The following is a 16212-nucleotide window of genomic DNA, read 5'->3' as shown; positions in this document are numbered from 1 at the left end:
AAATGCATTCTCAAATAACATAAAATAAATAAGAGTGAAAGTTAACCACCTCTGTTGGTGCTGATCCAAGCTTTTCAAAGCAACATGCATCTGAAAATAAGTTAGCCCATTTCATTGCTGCAATTTCAAGCTAAAGCAGTTTAAATTGCTCATTGCAGCTGAATGCTGATGTCTTTCAATACATCCAGTATTTGAAATTACTTCTTCAAAACAGTTTCCATATAGTGCAGACTACCCTTCTCTGAAAGGATCACCCCTATAGTTTTGTAGTATTTGTTAAAAACACAGTCAACAAGTACATTCCTACTTACGATATTGAGCCAAGTGTCCTACTGAAGCCTGAGTTTTATATGCAACTTTTTAGCTCCTAATCAAATTCAGTCTTCAAAAATCCAAAGGATGTTGATCTGATAAATATCAGTTTTGTGCCACTGCACAGTTAAGCAAAGCAGAAATCCAAATCCTCTGCCATACTTCTGGTTTTTTAAACCCATGGTCATTACAATGCATATTCATTACAGCAACAAATTAAGCCTGTGTTCAATTATCCCATTTCATAAGATTGCATTGTACTCAATCTGCTTGGAAAACACATACAGTGATCACAGAAAAGCCCACAATAAAGTATAAAAGCTATATATAAAGCATAAAATACAAAATATGAGTAGGGTGTACAAATACTTAAGCCAACTTTTTCTATAAAGATATTGCAAACAGTAGTTTACCTTTCTGTCGAATTTCCATTGGTGAAAGATTTTCCGCTCCTTTGACTTCTGACAATGCCTTCAACTCAATTGGCAATCCATGACAATCCCATCCTGGCACATAATGTACTTTATAACCTCTCATCATGTAGAAACGATTAGTGATGTCTTTCAAGATCTGAAAAGACACAAGGGTCTGTTATCACTTTAGCTCCCCCATGTGAAATAGCTACATTATTAATTAAGATGCTCCTATTTAAAGAAGAAAAAAAAAAAAAGAACCAAATATAAAAGGCTGCACAATAAATTTACATTTAAGACTGTGCATTTGTGATTTTTCTTGCCCATCATTTTGTATTTTGGCAGAACCTCAGAGGACCTCTGATCAAAGTAATTCACGTTCAGTATAACTGAAAGATGCAGTTTATAAGCTTGCAAGACTTGAAGTGAACAAATCCTACTTGCTCTTATTTTAAAAACATTGAGCTGGATCTACAGTGTTGGCCTAGTGCACATTACTGGTTTTTGATGTCAGCAACAACCTACCAAAACTTGCTGTTTTCAGAAGTCCAAGCTTTGGCACTAGTACAGTAAGAAGCCGTGGGTCACATTTTGGTCTTTCCCACTTTGTAGCATATATAACGCTGTCATTCTCAGGACTGAATCTAAACATAGCCAAATATACTTAGGAGTAATATTTCAAAGCTGAAATTGGTATTTTAAAAGCCATCAATATTTAGTCACTGTGGTTCCACCAAGGATACTCAGATAAAATAAAATAAATGCAATAGGACTAACTTACAAAATACTCAAAGGGCAAAAGAATAGTAAGGCACAGCTCAACTGTGCATTACAGTAACATTATTACCTATACATGTATAGAAATAGACATTCACCCACACCTGTATGCGTGATATGTTCAATACACAAGTAAACTGCGCATTTAATATTGCTTAGGAATGAATTACAGGCTGGACTTCTCTAAAAAGATGTTCTCTTTTTACTGAAACAATTCAGCCTCATAAATGAACACTCAGCACATAGGTACCATATACTGGTATATGGCATTTAAGTCATGGTATGGTATCGATGTTGCCATGGCATCATATGGTATCTCTGTAACCACACCCTGTCTGCCAAAATACCGAACACTTTAAAGCGTTATTGATTCAAATGGGAAAGGAGAACACACAGCACATTACAGGAAGTGTTTACCACTTCAGAACAGTAGAGTATGAACGGGTAAGTATTTACTTTATTTAACGCATGGCCAACATGAGGGTCTCCATTGGCATAAGGTGGTCCATCATGCAGACAAAATTCCTGCTTTGCCTTCCTTTGCCTTTGCCACGAATACAGTTCTGAAAAACCACATTTCTGTAGACAAAACAAGAAAACACCTAAATCATTGCAGGTCTTTGCACTTCCAAGAAGTCTGGGGTTTGGCTAGATGGTAGAACATGTAATAAAAGCAAACAAGCACGGAGAGTTAACTTTCCTAACTCTACAACAGAAAGCGTTCGTAGTCCGAAAGCATTTAGAAGCCCGAGATCGGCGTAACACTAAGCCCAACGTTATTACTCTGACTCTCCGCGATCAGGAGGCTCGTTACTCTTTCTCCACACAAATCTGCAACACGCTTGAGAGCGCCCACGCTATAAATAAACAACCAAAGCCGGCCGGCCCTCCAGCTTTCCCCGACCGCGAACTTCAGCCGGCCTGGCCAGGCACCCGCCAAAGCCCAGACCCACGGGGAGGTAACGGCAGCGAAACCCGGGCCCGAAACAAACCTCCCCCGCCGCCCGGGCCGGAGGCTCCGCCGCCGGGCCGGGCCTCGCCCCCAGGGGAAGCCCCGCGCCCCTCTCCGGGCACACGCACACACACGCGGCCCCCGGGGCGAGCCGGCCCGGCCCCGGCCGCTACCTGCTGCGTCTCCAGCTCGGCCTCGGGCTGCAGCCGCCCCGGCAGCTGCGCGGGGAAGCGGCTGCGCGGCACCAGCACCGTGTCCCGGTACTGGGAGTCCTGCCGGCTCTCCGCCGCGGGCTGCCGGCTGTCGGCCTCCGAGGCGGCGGAGCGGGCCCAGCCCCGGGCGACCGCCGCCCGGGCCCGCAGCCCGACCCGGGCCAGCGGCGGCGCCCGCCAGGCCCCGATCATCCTCCCCGGCTCCCTGCGACGCGGGTTGGGGAAACGCTTCCGCCTGCGCTACGGCGAGCGGCGCGGCGACGGGCCGCGGGCGGGGACACGCCGCGCAGCAACGCGTTCTTCTCCCCGCCGCGGAGGCCTCCCGAGCGGCCGGGGGAGCGCTTCAGCCCGCCCTCGAAGCAGAAGGATTCGGGGCGTTTCGAGCTTATCTGGTAAAGGCGAGGGCCTGACGCGATGGGGACGAGCTCTTCCTGAAGCGGGCGGCGCGGAGGCCGCAGGGGCGGGCAGGTAACCTCGGTCGCCTCGCCGTTGGGCGCGGGGACCGACAGGAAGGGCTGCTGGCGAGCTGGGAGCGCGGCGAACGGCGACGGGCGGAGAGGGAGAGGAGGGAAGGAGAGGACGTCGGTCGGCGGGGGAGCGCACGGCAGAGCGCCGAGGCCACGGGGAGAGCGAGGCCGGGGACGGTGAGTGTCCCGGTCAGCGGCGACCGCCGACGGTTCGCCGTGCGATGCTCAAACTCGACGCGCGGAGAGCGCGGTGTGCGGTGACTCCGGCCGGTCCGGGCTGCTCCGCCGGCAGTTCACCAGCGGGAATCCCGATTAGAAGAGAATCAGGAACAGGCTGCGGGGTTTTGGGTTCTTTTGTGGTGGTTTTTTTTTAATACAAACGCAGGAGGCCTCAAAGCACGCTGGTGAAATGAGGTAGCGCAGCCCTTTCCCGCTGGAAGCCCGCAGGTGAACCGCAGCGGGACGCAGGCGTTCCCCCTCCCAGGCCTGGCCCGCTTCTGCGGGGTAAATACCGTTTCCTTACGTTACGCAGAACGAAAAGTTCATCTTTCGCTAAATGCGAGCCGAAGTTTATCGTGAAGAAATAGGGAGCTCTGGTCACTTGGGCTGTGGAGAGCGCAGAGGAAGAAGTCGCAGTTTAGCGCTTGCGTTTAAAGGCACGCTGTGCGTGATGTCCATCTTCTCCTTTCATCGGGTGAAGTTACACATTTGAAAAGCGCGTGTTTGCAGAAGAGACACTGAGGTAGCAACATCAACAGATCCTTCATACTTGTTGTGATAAATTAATTGCAGCCATCCTGTAATATTTAAATATTTCAAGGTTAAAACGGGTAAGAAGAACCAAAGAACTCATTTATTTCAATAGGTGTCAAAGCAGGCTGATTTGTCAAGTTGAGGCCATTCAACAATTTGGTTGCTAGGTTAGGAGAAAGGATGGATGGTCTTTGGAGGACGACGAGGTATGTTTTGAAAATAATATGCAGATTGAAACTGAGGGATAGTTGCTGTGCAGTCTTTGTAAACTGTACAGTTTTGTAAGTCAAACTTGTTTGTCCAAAGCAAGCAATATATTCTTAAATGTATTCTGGAAGTATACATTAGACGTTGCCCTCATCAGAAAGAATGTGCTATAAACTTACAAAAATAGTTAAATTTAGACCAAAAAGTTACAGAGATGAGAAACTTAGGGCCGATTAGCACACATGCTTACCTAACCAAAAAGGGCCAACGCACCAGAGAACGTGCCACATGGGAGATGCAGCCCTGTAAAGATTTAAGGCACCTTTTGCAGTAATAACATAATTTGCACTGTATTAGTTATTCTGTATTGGGGAGGAGGGGGTGTTGAACCTCCCATTTCAGTTTCTCTTAAGAAATCTTGGTTTTCATAAGAGTATTTTGATTTTAAGGTTTGCTTAGAGATGTCAGGTATACGTTCACTACAGAAAGAAAGTACACTTGTTTGCCTTAAGAATGTCCAAGAAAAACGTGCCCAAGAAACACCCTGGGTCAAGCTTCAAGAATATAAGATAGTGTTTCTGTATTGTTTTCCGAGTCTTTTGAAACTTTATGCAAACATTTAATAAATCAAGCCTTTAAAACAATCAAGTGAGTTTTAACCTTATTTTACAAAGCAGGAAAAAAAATGTGCAGTAAAAGATCAAATGAGGAATGAGAAGCTGAGCATAAAATCTTAATTATCTTCTTCTGAGCTCAATTCTTTAACCCAAACTTCCCATCTAATATGCTAATTTTTTTACCCTCTCTCTCAAAAGTGCTCATATTCCAGATATTTTCAGTATGGAATGAACTACATTCAATTTTCCTTCCTGTTAACTTGTTTCACATGATGGTATATACTCAAAACAGTATCTGTCTTCCCATGTGTTATGACCCATATTTGCTCTACAACTTTCAATTGTTTGAGAGCTGCTTTTTGTCACAGGTAGGGTTTCCAAAATTTCCTCTGTAACCATTGTTAACACTCCAAGGTAGCCCGCACGTGTGCTTTGGGTATGGACCTTGGCTATTTTACAGGACTCCAGAGCACTTTGCTCCCATCCACGAGCAGTAAATAATAATTAACAGTAGCAACTGCACTTTTTGAATGTACTTACACAATCACTCCACTTTTAGCTTCAGAGATCTTCTGACTTTTGAGATATGCATAGAGTGTTTCTAAAATGCTGAAAAGGTTCTTAAACCAGCTAAATTTCAGATTTTGATACCTCTAACATTGCTGTTTGCCTTTGCCACAAAACAGATGTGAACTTGAGGTCACATCAATATAATCTACAGTAGCTAGCCTTATCACCTCACTATATTGTACTTTACCGAGTAGATTTCTCAAGCAAGAAAGATATGGTATAATGAACGACCTATTGCCACGTACACTGTACCTGGTGCAATTGCTGCAAATATTGATTATGAGGGAAGCCTAATACATCATCTTTCTATGAGCTGTCAATGAGTTACTCTATTTTTTTCTAGCTCTGTGCTCAGGTGTTTACTTGAAAATGTATCATACATGTGAGCCCAACCCAAAAGCATGTAATCTGCACAGATAGAAAAAACTGTCAGGAAAACATAAAAAGCAATTAGCTCTGCATTTTGAGAAATACAATATGGTTATCAATGCTTCTTTTTTCCTGAGGTAGAGAAAAGCTGGGAGGAATGGATGATTGCTAGCCTTTTGCAAAAGTGATAGTTATTCTTCTGTTTGGGAACTGAAGGCAAAGTGAATTGTGCTGATGTGTGCTGCCAAACAGACAGGAGACAATGCAATAGGAAGAATGACAGGACATGCAGTGTTGAGGGGAGGAAGGAAGATGTAACAGATTTCCTTAAAGAAATCAAAAGAAGTTAAAGAAATACAGAAAGGATGATAAAATTTAGATGAACAGACTTTCACATACAAGTGCAGTGTTTGCAGTATCTGCATATTATTAGCCTATTTCGGGTCCACAACTAGGCCATCTACAAAAGCCTATTTTATATTTAAACAAAAATAGTAGGTAAAGTTGCTCTTGTTATCCTGTCTGGTAGTCTTGTACTTGAGTCTGGACACAAACCAACTCCATAGGTTCAGTTCTGAAAAAATGAACTTATGTTCAAAATGTACAAAAAATGAGTAGTTTCTTAATGAGTTTCTTAACTTTTATGAAGAGTTTCTGCTGCTGCTGTTCTTGTTTAATGCCAGATTTTTATTTTAGTGAGGAGTACTAGGTTCACTGTCAGACAGAGCATGGATATTTCAAAAAGCTTGTCTAAAATAGCTTTTTATATATATATATATCTGTGTTTAATTGTATTTTTAAAAAAAGTCAAAGCTCACTTCATTGCTACTCACTGGCAGTACTAAACTTTATCTGTTTAGAATGTTATGTAATATATTTGCCTTGTCTTCTCTTGAAGAAAGAAGCGTACAAGTTTGCTTTTTGTTTCTTTTCAGCATTCAGTATGGCTTCTCCAGCTCTACTCATGCGTGTGGTCGCCTCTGCATATTCGGTTGCAGAAAAAGCTGCAACAATTGTTAGGAATGTAATGGCTGCAGGAGATCTGGCGATAGTGGAAAAGGTATTACTTTTGCTTTGTTCCCGTTTAACTTCTCTTGCTAATGCAGAGTTAGATAAGGTCAAAGTGGTATTTTTGAAGATCAGCAACTGGGGAAGGAAATACAGTCCTCACCTCTCTGATACAATATTCCTTATTAAAGGATTAAAAGAGCACTGGAGAAGTGTCTTTTCACCAGTATTTCTAAAGAATATTCAGACTCTTAAAAGAAACACACACCATAATTTTGTCCTGATTCCCCTCACAAAACACAAGCTTTGGATAGCATGTCAGAATTCATAGTAATGTATCTTTCCCATTAATTTCCATACCTACGTTCTAAGATCTGTAGTACAGTTTAAAGTACTGTACTCTTGATGAATTTTGGATTAGGATAAATCAGTATTTAGTTTCTTAAAACAAAAAAGAACCTTAGATTTTATTGTAAATCACAGTTTTCAAAATAAATTTGGAGCTTCAAATTTAATTCTAAATAGAAAGCAGAAATGAAATTACAGTCATCTGCATGAAGTTCATAATTTGCTGCGAGTTAGTAAGCTGCACTAATGATCCAGGATCTTTGTTTTGACTACAGTACTAGAATAGGTGTAATTAACTTCTGAAGTTAATTCTAGCTTTACAGGTATGTCACAATATTATGGACTGTATTAAGTATCTATATTATTTTTGGTCTTTACATTGAAGTAATTGCTGATAATGTACATTTTTCTGATAGTAAGCACTTTCAGCCAGTTGTGAAGAAAAGCATGATCCTTTATGACTTTTACTGCCAGTTCAGACAGTAGATGCAAAAAGATTTTTTCCCCATTCGGTCAGTTACATTCACCACTACGAAAACATTTGCAAGTTTTTCTTATTCCCTTTTTTCTTAAGCAATTAAAATCAGGTGTATGGTAGAGAGAATTAAAAAAACCTGGAAAGTAATGATCTGTGTTTTCAAAGGTACTTAGACACATAGCAGGATTCTCAGGCACATTTAAGTAGAATATACTCTCCCACATAACCTGCTTTTAGGTTCTTGGAAAAACTAATGCAGTTTTGCTACAAGAAAGCTTTAAAATACTTGCATCCAGAGGTACAAAGGAAGCACTGTCTGTACTTTGATTAACCAGTTAATTTTAAATGCAAAACCCAAGTTTCATTAAACTTATTTTTTAAGAGTCTAGCAAGGTTAACGTAATTTTAACTAAAACTAAATGCTGGCTTTCATCTGTTTAATTCAGTTTCACTTCAAAAAAATGCACACGTGTTAGTATTATTTCCCAGTAAATCAGAAATGCATTGCTCAATCATTTTCTAATATAGGAAAACCAGCAAATGAACACATTTTAAGCTCTGTAAACAATTAAGTAAATAATTGTAAATACAGTATAACAAAAGTAACAGGTGATATTGGTTCTAAATAAGACTGGTCATACATAACTTTTTTTTAAATGAATACTATAAACACACAAAATTACATTGAAAACAATGACAAACAGAAGAGCTTCCTGTTTGAGGGACTAGTGATCTTAGAATTCCTGCAAGCTTCTTGTCAAAGATGGCTGATCAAGAAAGAGGAACAAAGCAAGAGAGAGTATGTGCCTCTGCTTTATGGTCTGGAGGGAAGAGATGCACAAGAACAGAAAGTGCTGCTCCTCATCATTCATCCTCTTGCAGCCATCAGCAGACATCAAGACCAATTCCAACTGGCATTACTAAAAGCTTTAGAAAAGCTAGGAAGACATTTTTCCACCTTTTCCCCCCAACACATTGACCTCCCATCCATTTATTCAGATGAGGAAAAATAGTTCAAGGACAGTTGAATTTTTAGGTATCTCCTTCCTTTCCTCTCCTGATGTCCAGAATTTTCTTTCTCCCAGTCAACTCTAAGGTCTCCATTTATATTGCTTCTCCTTGTAGTGTTTTTACACACACCCCGCCCCACCCCAATTGATAGGTAGACATGTTGTTCAACCATTCTTACATTATTGATGACTGTTTTGAAGAACTACTTTATTCTGTTTTATTAGGTTGGTGTCCTGGAACAAAGGACATTCTCTGCAATAACTTGATCTTTCCGAGTCTAAACTCAGTGCCAAATTCAACCAAATTTATTAAGGGATGAGAGGGAAATTTCAAAGAAAAATATCAAGTTTCATAAAAATAGGCAATTGGATAAGGGACAAACTAGGTTTTAAGCATGCAAAAATTGATGCATAACGTGATTCTAAATGGAATATTCCATCCCGATGGCTAATTTCTGTAGCTGCATAAAACAATTTTCATGTCACCAAATAAGATACAAGCAGATAAAAATAAAATTTTTGTTTGACTCAACTAAGATGCAAATGTTTGGATGAACTGGCTTGCTTAATTCCAGTGTTAACAGAAGTATTTCTTACTGGGGATTCTGTCTCCAGACGTAAAGGGCTCCTCCACTCATGGATTCCACACAGAGATTAAGGTGAGAAAGTATCAGTAAATTACCCTCTTCCACTACGTAGCAGGTTATTAATGTTTAAGAAGAAATTAACGTAACCCATTTGACAACATATGTTTGGCTACACTGCATCTTTTGAGAAGGCTTTCAGTCATTGTTCCATGTCATCTTGAGACAACAAATCCACTGTTTCCTCTCTTGTATTTTTTCTGGAAAAAAGATGTATGGATGTTACTGTCCAGTTCAATTTCACTGGTTATCTTCTGGCCCTCCTTGGTCTTTCTCCGGTAGACTAAGGAACTATTTACTACTTAGAAGTTTATACATCATAATTGTTTCCATTATTTTGTTTTCAACAAGCTAGATTAATTGGACCTTTAAATCACCTTTTACTAACAACTTCCCTATATTTCTCCTCTTTTCTAATTTGCCATGTCTCTCCAGTGAGCCTTAAAATACTTATTTTTTCCCTGTTAACATCTTTATTTTTGCTTTTCCCTCTTCTTGTTTTATATCTGGGTTTATACTTGTAATAATTTATTCTCTACATAGTGTAGTATTTGCACAAATGCATATTCAGTACAGTTGCACCACTGCATGAGAAGAATACAGCAAGTAAATACTGTTCTAATATCATACTAGTCTATATTGGCTCTGGGGTGTATAGGTAAACCTCTACTTTCAGTTTTTAGCCTGCCTCTCTCGAGACCACTTGCTAGATTGATGATTTACCAAATTAGACTTCTCTTTCATTACAAGGTAGATATTCAGAGTGACATATGGGGTATTGTACTGTTTGGGGGGGCGGTGGGGGGGCGCTGTTGCTGTTGTTTTGAAATACACAAATTCCTATCCATCCCTTGACAGACTGGAGCCAATGACTTGCAGACCAAAGCTGACCGATTGGTACAAATGAGCATTTGTGCTTCCCTGGCACGGAAGTTTCCCAAGGTGACAATCATAGGAGAAGAAGTAAGTTCCTAGTTTGTTTCATACTAACAATTTAACTTTCTGTAACTTGCAGTGGAATTTGCTTTGGCAGGTTTTAGGAAATCATCTGGTTGGGGTTTTTTTGTTCTTTTTTAAAAAAAGAAGTATTTCCATCCGATTTCATCTTTCCATTGCATTACCTTTGTCAAGTAAGCTGCAAGCAAATCCACAGTTCTAAGGCAAATTGAGGTGAGTCCAACACCTTTTCCTAATAATTCTGAGAATGCTTTTGTTAGGAACTAACCACTGATGAGGTAACTGAGGAATTAATTGAAGATGGCCACTGTGAAGAAATATTGAAGAGAACTTGTCCTGCTCAGTACGCAGGAATTAAAGAGGAAGAGGTAATGTAGTAATGTTACACGTATGTCTTCATATTTTACACTATCTGTATTACTTACTGAATTTAGCTAAGAATGTATTAAGAAAAAATGTTATTTCAATGTGGCCAATTTTTCTTTTTGGTTTGAAAACTGAAATGCAGTCATGAGAATCACACCTCCAGAGCTGGAAATGCTGCGTATCCTTGTGTGCAATAATGGGAAATGGAAATTTGCTTCTAACAACTTGTGATTCAAATTAATTTGGAAGGAATCTACTTCAGACATAAGAAAGTACTATCATTTACATATTCAGTTTAAGCCTTCATACCTCTATTAAGATATTTGCTAAGAGGTTCCAGTCAGTTTTTAAGCTTTTTTGTGTAAAATACTATTGTAGGCTTCAGTCATATCATAACGTTAAAAATTTGAATCTCTATTTCCTTACTGCCATAAGGAAATAAAAACACTGAAGTAAAATATATAATTGTATGGTAATTCACATGATTTGTATTTGTTAATTTTCCTTATTTTTTTTATTTTTAAAGCTTGTAATATGGGTTGATCCCTTGGATGGAACCAAAGAGTACACTGAAGGTTGGCTTCTCTTAATTTTTTTTTTTTAATTATAGCAGTGTAATAAAGTAGCATGTACATGTAGATAGTTTTATGATAGAAGTTACATACAATGTTGTTTCATAAGGCTGATGTTGTTTATGTACTTTGAGTTCTATGGAATTTTTTAATCATTCCATTCAGTTCTAACCGGTATTGAATATTCCTGATGGGCTACTGAGTACCCTCCAGTTTTTATCATTTCAGGGAGCAAAGGGCTGCCTTTGATTACTGGCAGGTTGTCTTAAGTTTTAGTCAAACTTAAAATTTTGCATGTACTTTGAATTGAGGGACTAAATCTCCCATTTGCACAGGAATATGCTCAATTATATTTACATCCTCCTCTTCAAAAAACCCAAATATCACAGCTGTATTTGTAGCCCTTTCAGAATAAAACATCTTCCCCTAAATCATAATTCTTCAGTTATGGGAAGACACTGTTTTCAGTGAAGCCTAATTTGTGTCCATAGAAATAGACCCTAAAATGAAGGAAAACAATTCCCAAACAAAAACCTCCAAACAACATGCTGAAACCTCACTTCAGCCTCCTTCTGCATCTTTTAGTTGATTAATGTAAAATCTCTTAGGCAGATTTTTTCCCCCTTGTCACAGAAAGAGATGTACAACTGTCAACAAATTGGTAGTTTTGAATACCATTAAAGAATTCACACCACAATTATAGAAGAATGACATCATACACTGCTATTTAGTTGTATCTTTAAATTTCTTTCTCATAATGTGTTAATTCCAACATAGTTATATTAAGAAAATTCTAACTGGGGCTTTTTTTGGTAGACCTCAAGGCTAAATGACTAAAAAAAATTATCAGCCAACCTATTACACCTGATTAGTATTTGCATTTTTAAGATACCACCCTGCATATCAATTTGTGGACTTTTATTGAAGTTTTATTTTTTTATATATAAACTTTCTCTTTTTCAAGCATAACTACATTCATATTATTTCTGTACAGGTCTCCTTGACCACGTAACAGTTCTTATTGGAATTGCTTATGGAGGCAAAGCAATAGCAGGAGTTATTAACCAGCCATATTACAACTATGAGGTATTAAATGCATTGATTTGTTTAAAAGCATTAGATAATTTCTAACTGTCACTTCTAAGCCATTTCTAGTTAGCACACTTTCAAATGAAAACCAGTGTGTAATGGAGTTAATGTTGTAATATAAGGTGGTGGCTTTTTTATTAAATATATACAATTTTGAATGTTGGTTTCCAGGAACTGAATCTCAGGGACCTACTAACAGCCATACCGAATCCTGAAGCTTGTGTAATACACTAATACAGTATATATTACATACACACTGTAGATATTACTACAGTACATATGAAGTACATACTGTAAACCAAGCACAGATTGGTGGTTTTGCAGTCGCTGCTAGAAATTCTGTAGTAAATCCATGCAATATGTGCATTTGTGATGTGTGGTAACTGCAATAAATCTGCAGCTCTAAACAAACTAGGCATACCTGTCACTGACAGCTGGGTTAGAATATATCAGGCCAGGTTTCAGGTGTAAGTCCAGGATGGCCAACCTACAGGCACTTACATGTTTGGAGATTATTTCAGTATTATCTGTGAGGGGGAGGGGAAAGCTCATGGTGCAGCCTGATTAAACTTAGTAGAATTTAAAGAAAAAGCTCTTGAGTTTATGTAATGCATATCATCAGCTGATTCTGTATGTTTTATATGATACGCATGACAAAATATTTAAAATGCCAAGATATTTTCAGTTACAGATTGTGCCTGAAGTACAGAAATATGAATTTCAGTCATTGGAGGCAGGATGTAATGCACCAGCACAATGTCATAGATAAGAAAAGGGTAAATGACATCACTGCCTTAGAGGGAAAGAGCCAATTTCTCACTGTGGGCTCTAGAGTAGTTCTTTTTAAGTGCCATTGTTTGAATGTATAAGCCAGTATTAACATTATACTCCCTGATATGCAAAGATGTCTAGGTACTCCTTTCCGTTTGTGCTTTAAATGCTGATCACTATGATTAACCATCACCTGGACCTGTGTACCTTTTTCATAGGCAGGAGCTGATGCTGTGTTGGGCAGGACAATCTGGGGAGTCCTGGGCATAGGCGCCTTTGGATTTCAGCTCACAGAAGCACCTGCTGGGAAACACATCATCGTTACCACCCGCTCTCACAGCAGTACCCTGGTAAATGACTGCATCAGTGCCTTGAACCCAGACAGTGTCATCAGAGTTGGAGGAGCAGGAAACAAGGTATGAAAACTCCAAATCTTTTTTTTTTATTGGGAGGTGGTACCTCTGGAAAAAGAATTTTTAAAGAAATCATTTGCTTACTTGCATGAATGTACAGGAGACTTCCTCCTCCTTCCCCAGCACAAGTTCGCTTCCTAGCAGACTGCTATGAGACAGACAGTCAAGAATTTGGTACGGGTACATTTGTAACAATGGCCATGCTGGTCATGGCTGAGGTCTATCTTCCCTAGTATTCTGTTTCTAGGGGAGAAAATAAAAAGTTACAAGACCAGAATGACTAAATGGGAATACAATTTCATCCTAATTATTAGACATTTCCTCCTGTTCACATTAACAGTTTTTGTTCCCACCATCTAGCAGCACATACCAAAGGATAAATACAGGAGCATACAATGGTATTTCCTTTGCAGACCTCCTCTGCATACAGGGGATACTCATTTGCTGCAGTTTTGAAAGCTTAGTTTTGTCATGGTTGTCAAACACAGACCCTCCAATCTCTTCTCTAACACAGCCCAAAATGGCACCAAGACAATATGGAGACAGTTTCCACTTTATTTTCTTAGTACTTGCACAAGATGGGAATTCTTGTTTTTTAAACTAAACATAGATTTTCATCCTATACTGTATTTATAACAATCAAAAATAGATCATGCAGAATGGTAATACAGTATAGCTTTCTAAATCTTAATACAATTTCTTGTAATATTGGAAAGGAAATGGCTCATGTTCCTTTTTTGACCATAAGTACATAAACTGATCTAATCCCTGTTTCCTGGTGTTATTTTTACCCATTTCTTAATGCCTACATCCTTTGCAATGATTGCCACTCACTATTCATAACAGGTCATTCAACTTATAGAAGGCAAGGCATCTGCTTATGTATTTGCCAGTCCTGGGTGCAAGAAGTGGGATACATGTGCACCCGAAGCTATTCTACATGCTGTGGGAGGTAAGCTAATAGCATTCAAAATTCCAGGATAAGTGAAACTGCATCAATTTAAAGTTATTTATACTTTTCATAGAAAAACAGAATTTCCAAACATGTCTTTGGAAAGAAAAATGACAGTATGTATGTATTTTTATATAGTCACGATTCACTAGGAGCTTTGAGCCCTTTGAAATGAACAGTAACTCCAAAGGGGCAGCAAATAACGCTCTGGAAAGCACGATATGATCTGTTTTGCCCTGGATTAATATAGTCAATAACTGTCAATAATTTAAAAAGCCAAATTCCAACATTTTGGGTATATTAATTTTAGTATTTTCAAAACAAATGGTTTTTTTTCTGTTGGCTTCTACTTCATAGTAAAATCACACTGTCCTACTAACTGGATATAGTAGTTTATTATTAGTAACATATTATGTAATATGTGGACACTGGATTCTTTAAACAACAAAAATAGGCCAAATCATGCAGTTGTTTCTCAGATGTACAAACTCCAAAATTGAGTCATTCGTGTTATTTAGTAAAATTGGTGGTCTCCAGCCAACATAAGCCACTTCACCTTTCTAGAGGGTAAGGGGTTAGAGAAGTTATTAAAAGCCTCACTGACAAGAATTTGAATATAAGTATTAATTATTATACTTTTTCTGCTGTTCACATTGATAGACCTTTTACCACCATATGCTATAATCGTGAGTTTTGATCTAAATTCTGTCAAGCAAGGGTAACAGACTTCATAATGACATTATTTTAACTCCTCTGCAGTCTCCAGTGTTGATAACTGGGATACCTTTAAACAGGTTAGCTCTGGCACAAAAAAACAACCAATCTGGGGCAGCACAGTGCTGTATTTAGCCTCCTTGTTATGTAGGTATCTTGTAGTTAAATTAGCTTGCATAAAGATCTGTGTTGCTCTTGCCAAGTGACTTCTAGAAACTCATTTAAAACCAGCTAGGGTATTTCTGTATTATGTTAGTTTGTTGTACAGACTTACCCTGGCTTTTACTTGAAGTGAGGATTTTTCTTTCCTTCTTGTCAATGGCCAATGTAAAAACTACTCAGGAAGCATTTTAACTAATCCATAAGAGAGAGATGTTGTATTCCTTTTCCTGAAACACAAGGAATTTTAAGTATTGCTGAAAGAAAATAGAACCATTAGCTGTTTGATTTCAGTCAATAAGAAACTTGCACTTAAACTGGGAGCAAAGATATTTCACATCTGAAGACATGCATCTGTAAGCCAAAGACTGTCTTTTTTTTAGTTATGTCACTTGTACTAATAAAATAAGAGTATCTCTTTAACTCCTGTTTGCTGGAATTTTTTTCTTTTTTTTTTTTTGCAGGCAAGATAACAGATATCCATGGAAATTCATTTCAGTATAACAAGGAAGTGAAACACATGAATTCAGCTGGGGTCCTTGCCACTTTGAGAAATTATGACTATTATGCCAGTCGTATTCCTAACACTGTTAAACAATCTCTTATGCCTTAAAGCAGTAAGGCATCTTCACTTGGCCTGGAAGGCTGAGAAAGCAAGCTTGGAGAAAAACAAAGAAAGATGATAACTGAGCTTGAAATTTTGTTTTATAGAATCTGAACTGAATTCTTACATTAAGGTGTTCAATAATTTCAGAATTACATACAGAATCTCTAGGTATATGTTTGATCAGATTGTTTTGCTGTGTTTAGTAGACAACATCAAAACAGTCACATTTCTTCAATAGTTGTTTTCCATGTTCTTTGGGAGTATTCATTCTTCACGATTGTACTTAATATACTGCTAATCATAACACAACAGTCCAAAAACCATCATAATATTCAGGGCACAAAATCACATTAAGTCATTTACCTGATCTTGCTCAATGTTTCTTGTTGTATGTAGTCAACAAGGGTTTATTGTATTAAATACAAACGGACTAAGAAGTTGCCTGGATGGATTAGCCCATTTATTATAAAGTTGA

At 38.8% G+C, this 16212-nt stretch overlaps 2 protein-coding genes across 7 annotated transcripts in view; one reads left to right on the top strand and one right to left on the bottom strand.

Annotated features, from left to right (window-relative positions):
* The window catches only part of IARS2 (isoleucyl-tRNA synthetase 2, mitochondrial), a 30467-nt gene extending 26735 nt beyond the window's left edge, over nucleotides 1-3732 (bottom strand). The window contains exons 1-3 of one of the 2 annotated variants that reach the window (XM_049833482.1): nucleotides 3646-3732; nucleotides 1959-2081; nucleotides 726-882 (exon numbers count right to left, since the gene is read on the bottom strand). In XM_049833482.1, the coding sequence (XP_049689439.1) occupies nucleotides 726-852 (127 nt within the window). In that variant the 5' untranslated portion in view covers nucleotides 853-882; nucleotides 1959-2081; nucleotides 3646-3732. Of the gene's footprint in view, nucleotides 1-725; nucleotides 883-1958; nucleotides 2082-2627; nucleotides 2859-3645 lie in introns of those variants that run through there. The other variant, XM_049833480.1, reaches the window with a different exon arrangement.
* BPNT1 (3'(2'), 5'-bisphosphate nucleotidase 1) lies at nucleotides 2901-16177 on the top strand. Of its 5 annotated transcripts, none has more exons than XM_049833485.1 (9): nucleotides 2901-3058; nucleotides 6585-6709; nucleotides 9996-10100; nucleotides 10355-10462; nucleotides 10987-11035; nucleotides 12027-12118; nucleotides 13111-13308; nucleotides 14152-14257; nucleotides 15595-16177. In XM_049833485.1, exons 2-9 carry the CDS (start codon nucleotides 6593-6595, stop codon nucleotides 15741-15743), a joined length of 924 nt encoding a protein of 307 aa, XP_049689442.1. In that variant the 5' UTR covers nucleotides 2901-3058; nucleotides 6585-6592; the 3' UTR covers nucleotides 15744-16177. The 5 variants fall into 5 exon arrangements, with proteins under 5 accessions (XP_049689442.1, XP_049689441.1, XP_049689440.1 ...); XM_049833484.1 differs by having other exon boundaries at nucleotides 2901-3134; XM_049833483.1 differs by having other exon boundaries at nucleotides 2901-3310.
* The last annotated feature ends 35 nt before the right edge of the window (nucleotides 16178-16212 follow it).

The sequence above is a fragment of the Accipiter gentilis genome, chromosome 30 (assembly GCF_929443795.1).
Source record: "Accipiter gentilis chromosome 30, bAccGen1.1, whole genome shotgun sequence".
NCBI classification, from domain to species: domain Eukaryota; kingdom Metazoa; phylum Chordata; class Aves; order Accipitriformes; family Accipitridae; genus Astur; species Astur gentilis.
This window is presented reverse-complemented; position numbering and strand designations above follow the sequence as displayed.

Coding starts and splice junctions, on each gene's coding strand:
- BPNT1 (XM_049833485.1), top strand. CDS start 6,593: ATGGCTTCTCCAGCTCTACTCATGCGTGTGGTCGCCTCTGCATATTCG. Junction 6,710..9,995: donor ATCTGGCGATAGTGGAAAAG/GTATTACTTTTG, acceptor ATCCCTTGACAG/ACTGGAGCCAATGACTTGCA. Junction 12,119..13,110: donor AGCCATATTACAACTATGAG/GTATTAAATGCA, acceptor CCTTTTTCATAG/GCAGGAGCTGATGCTGTGTT.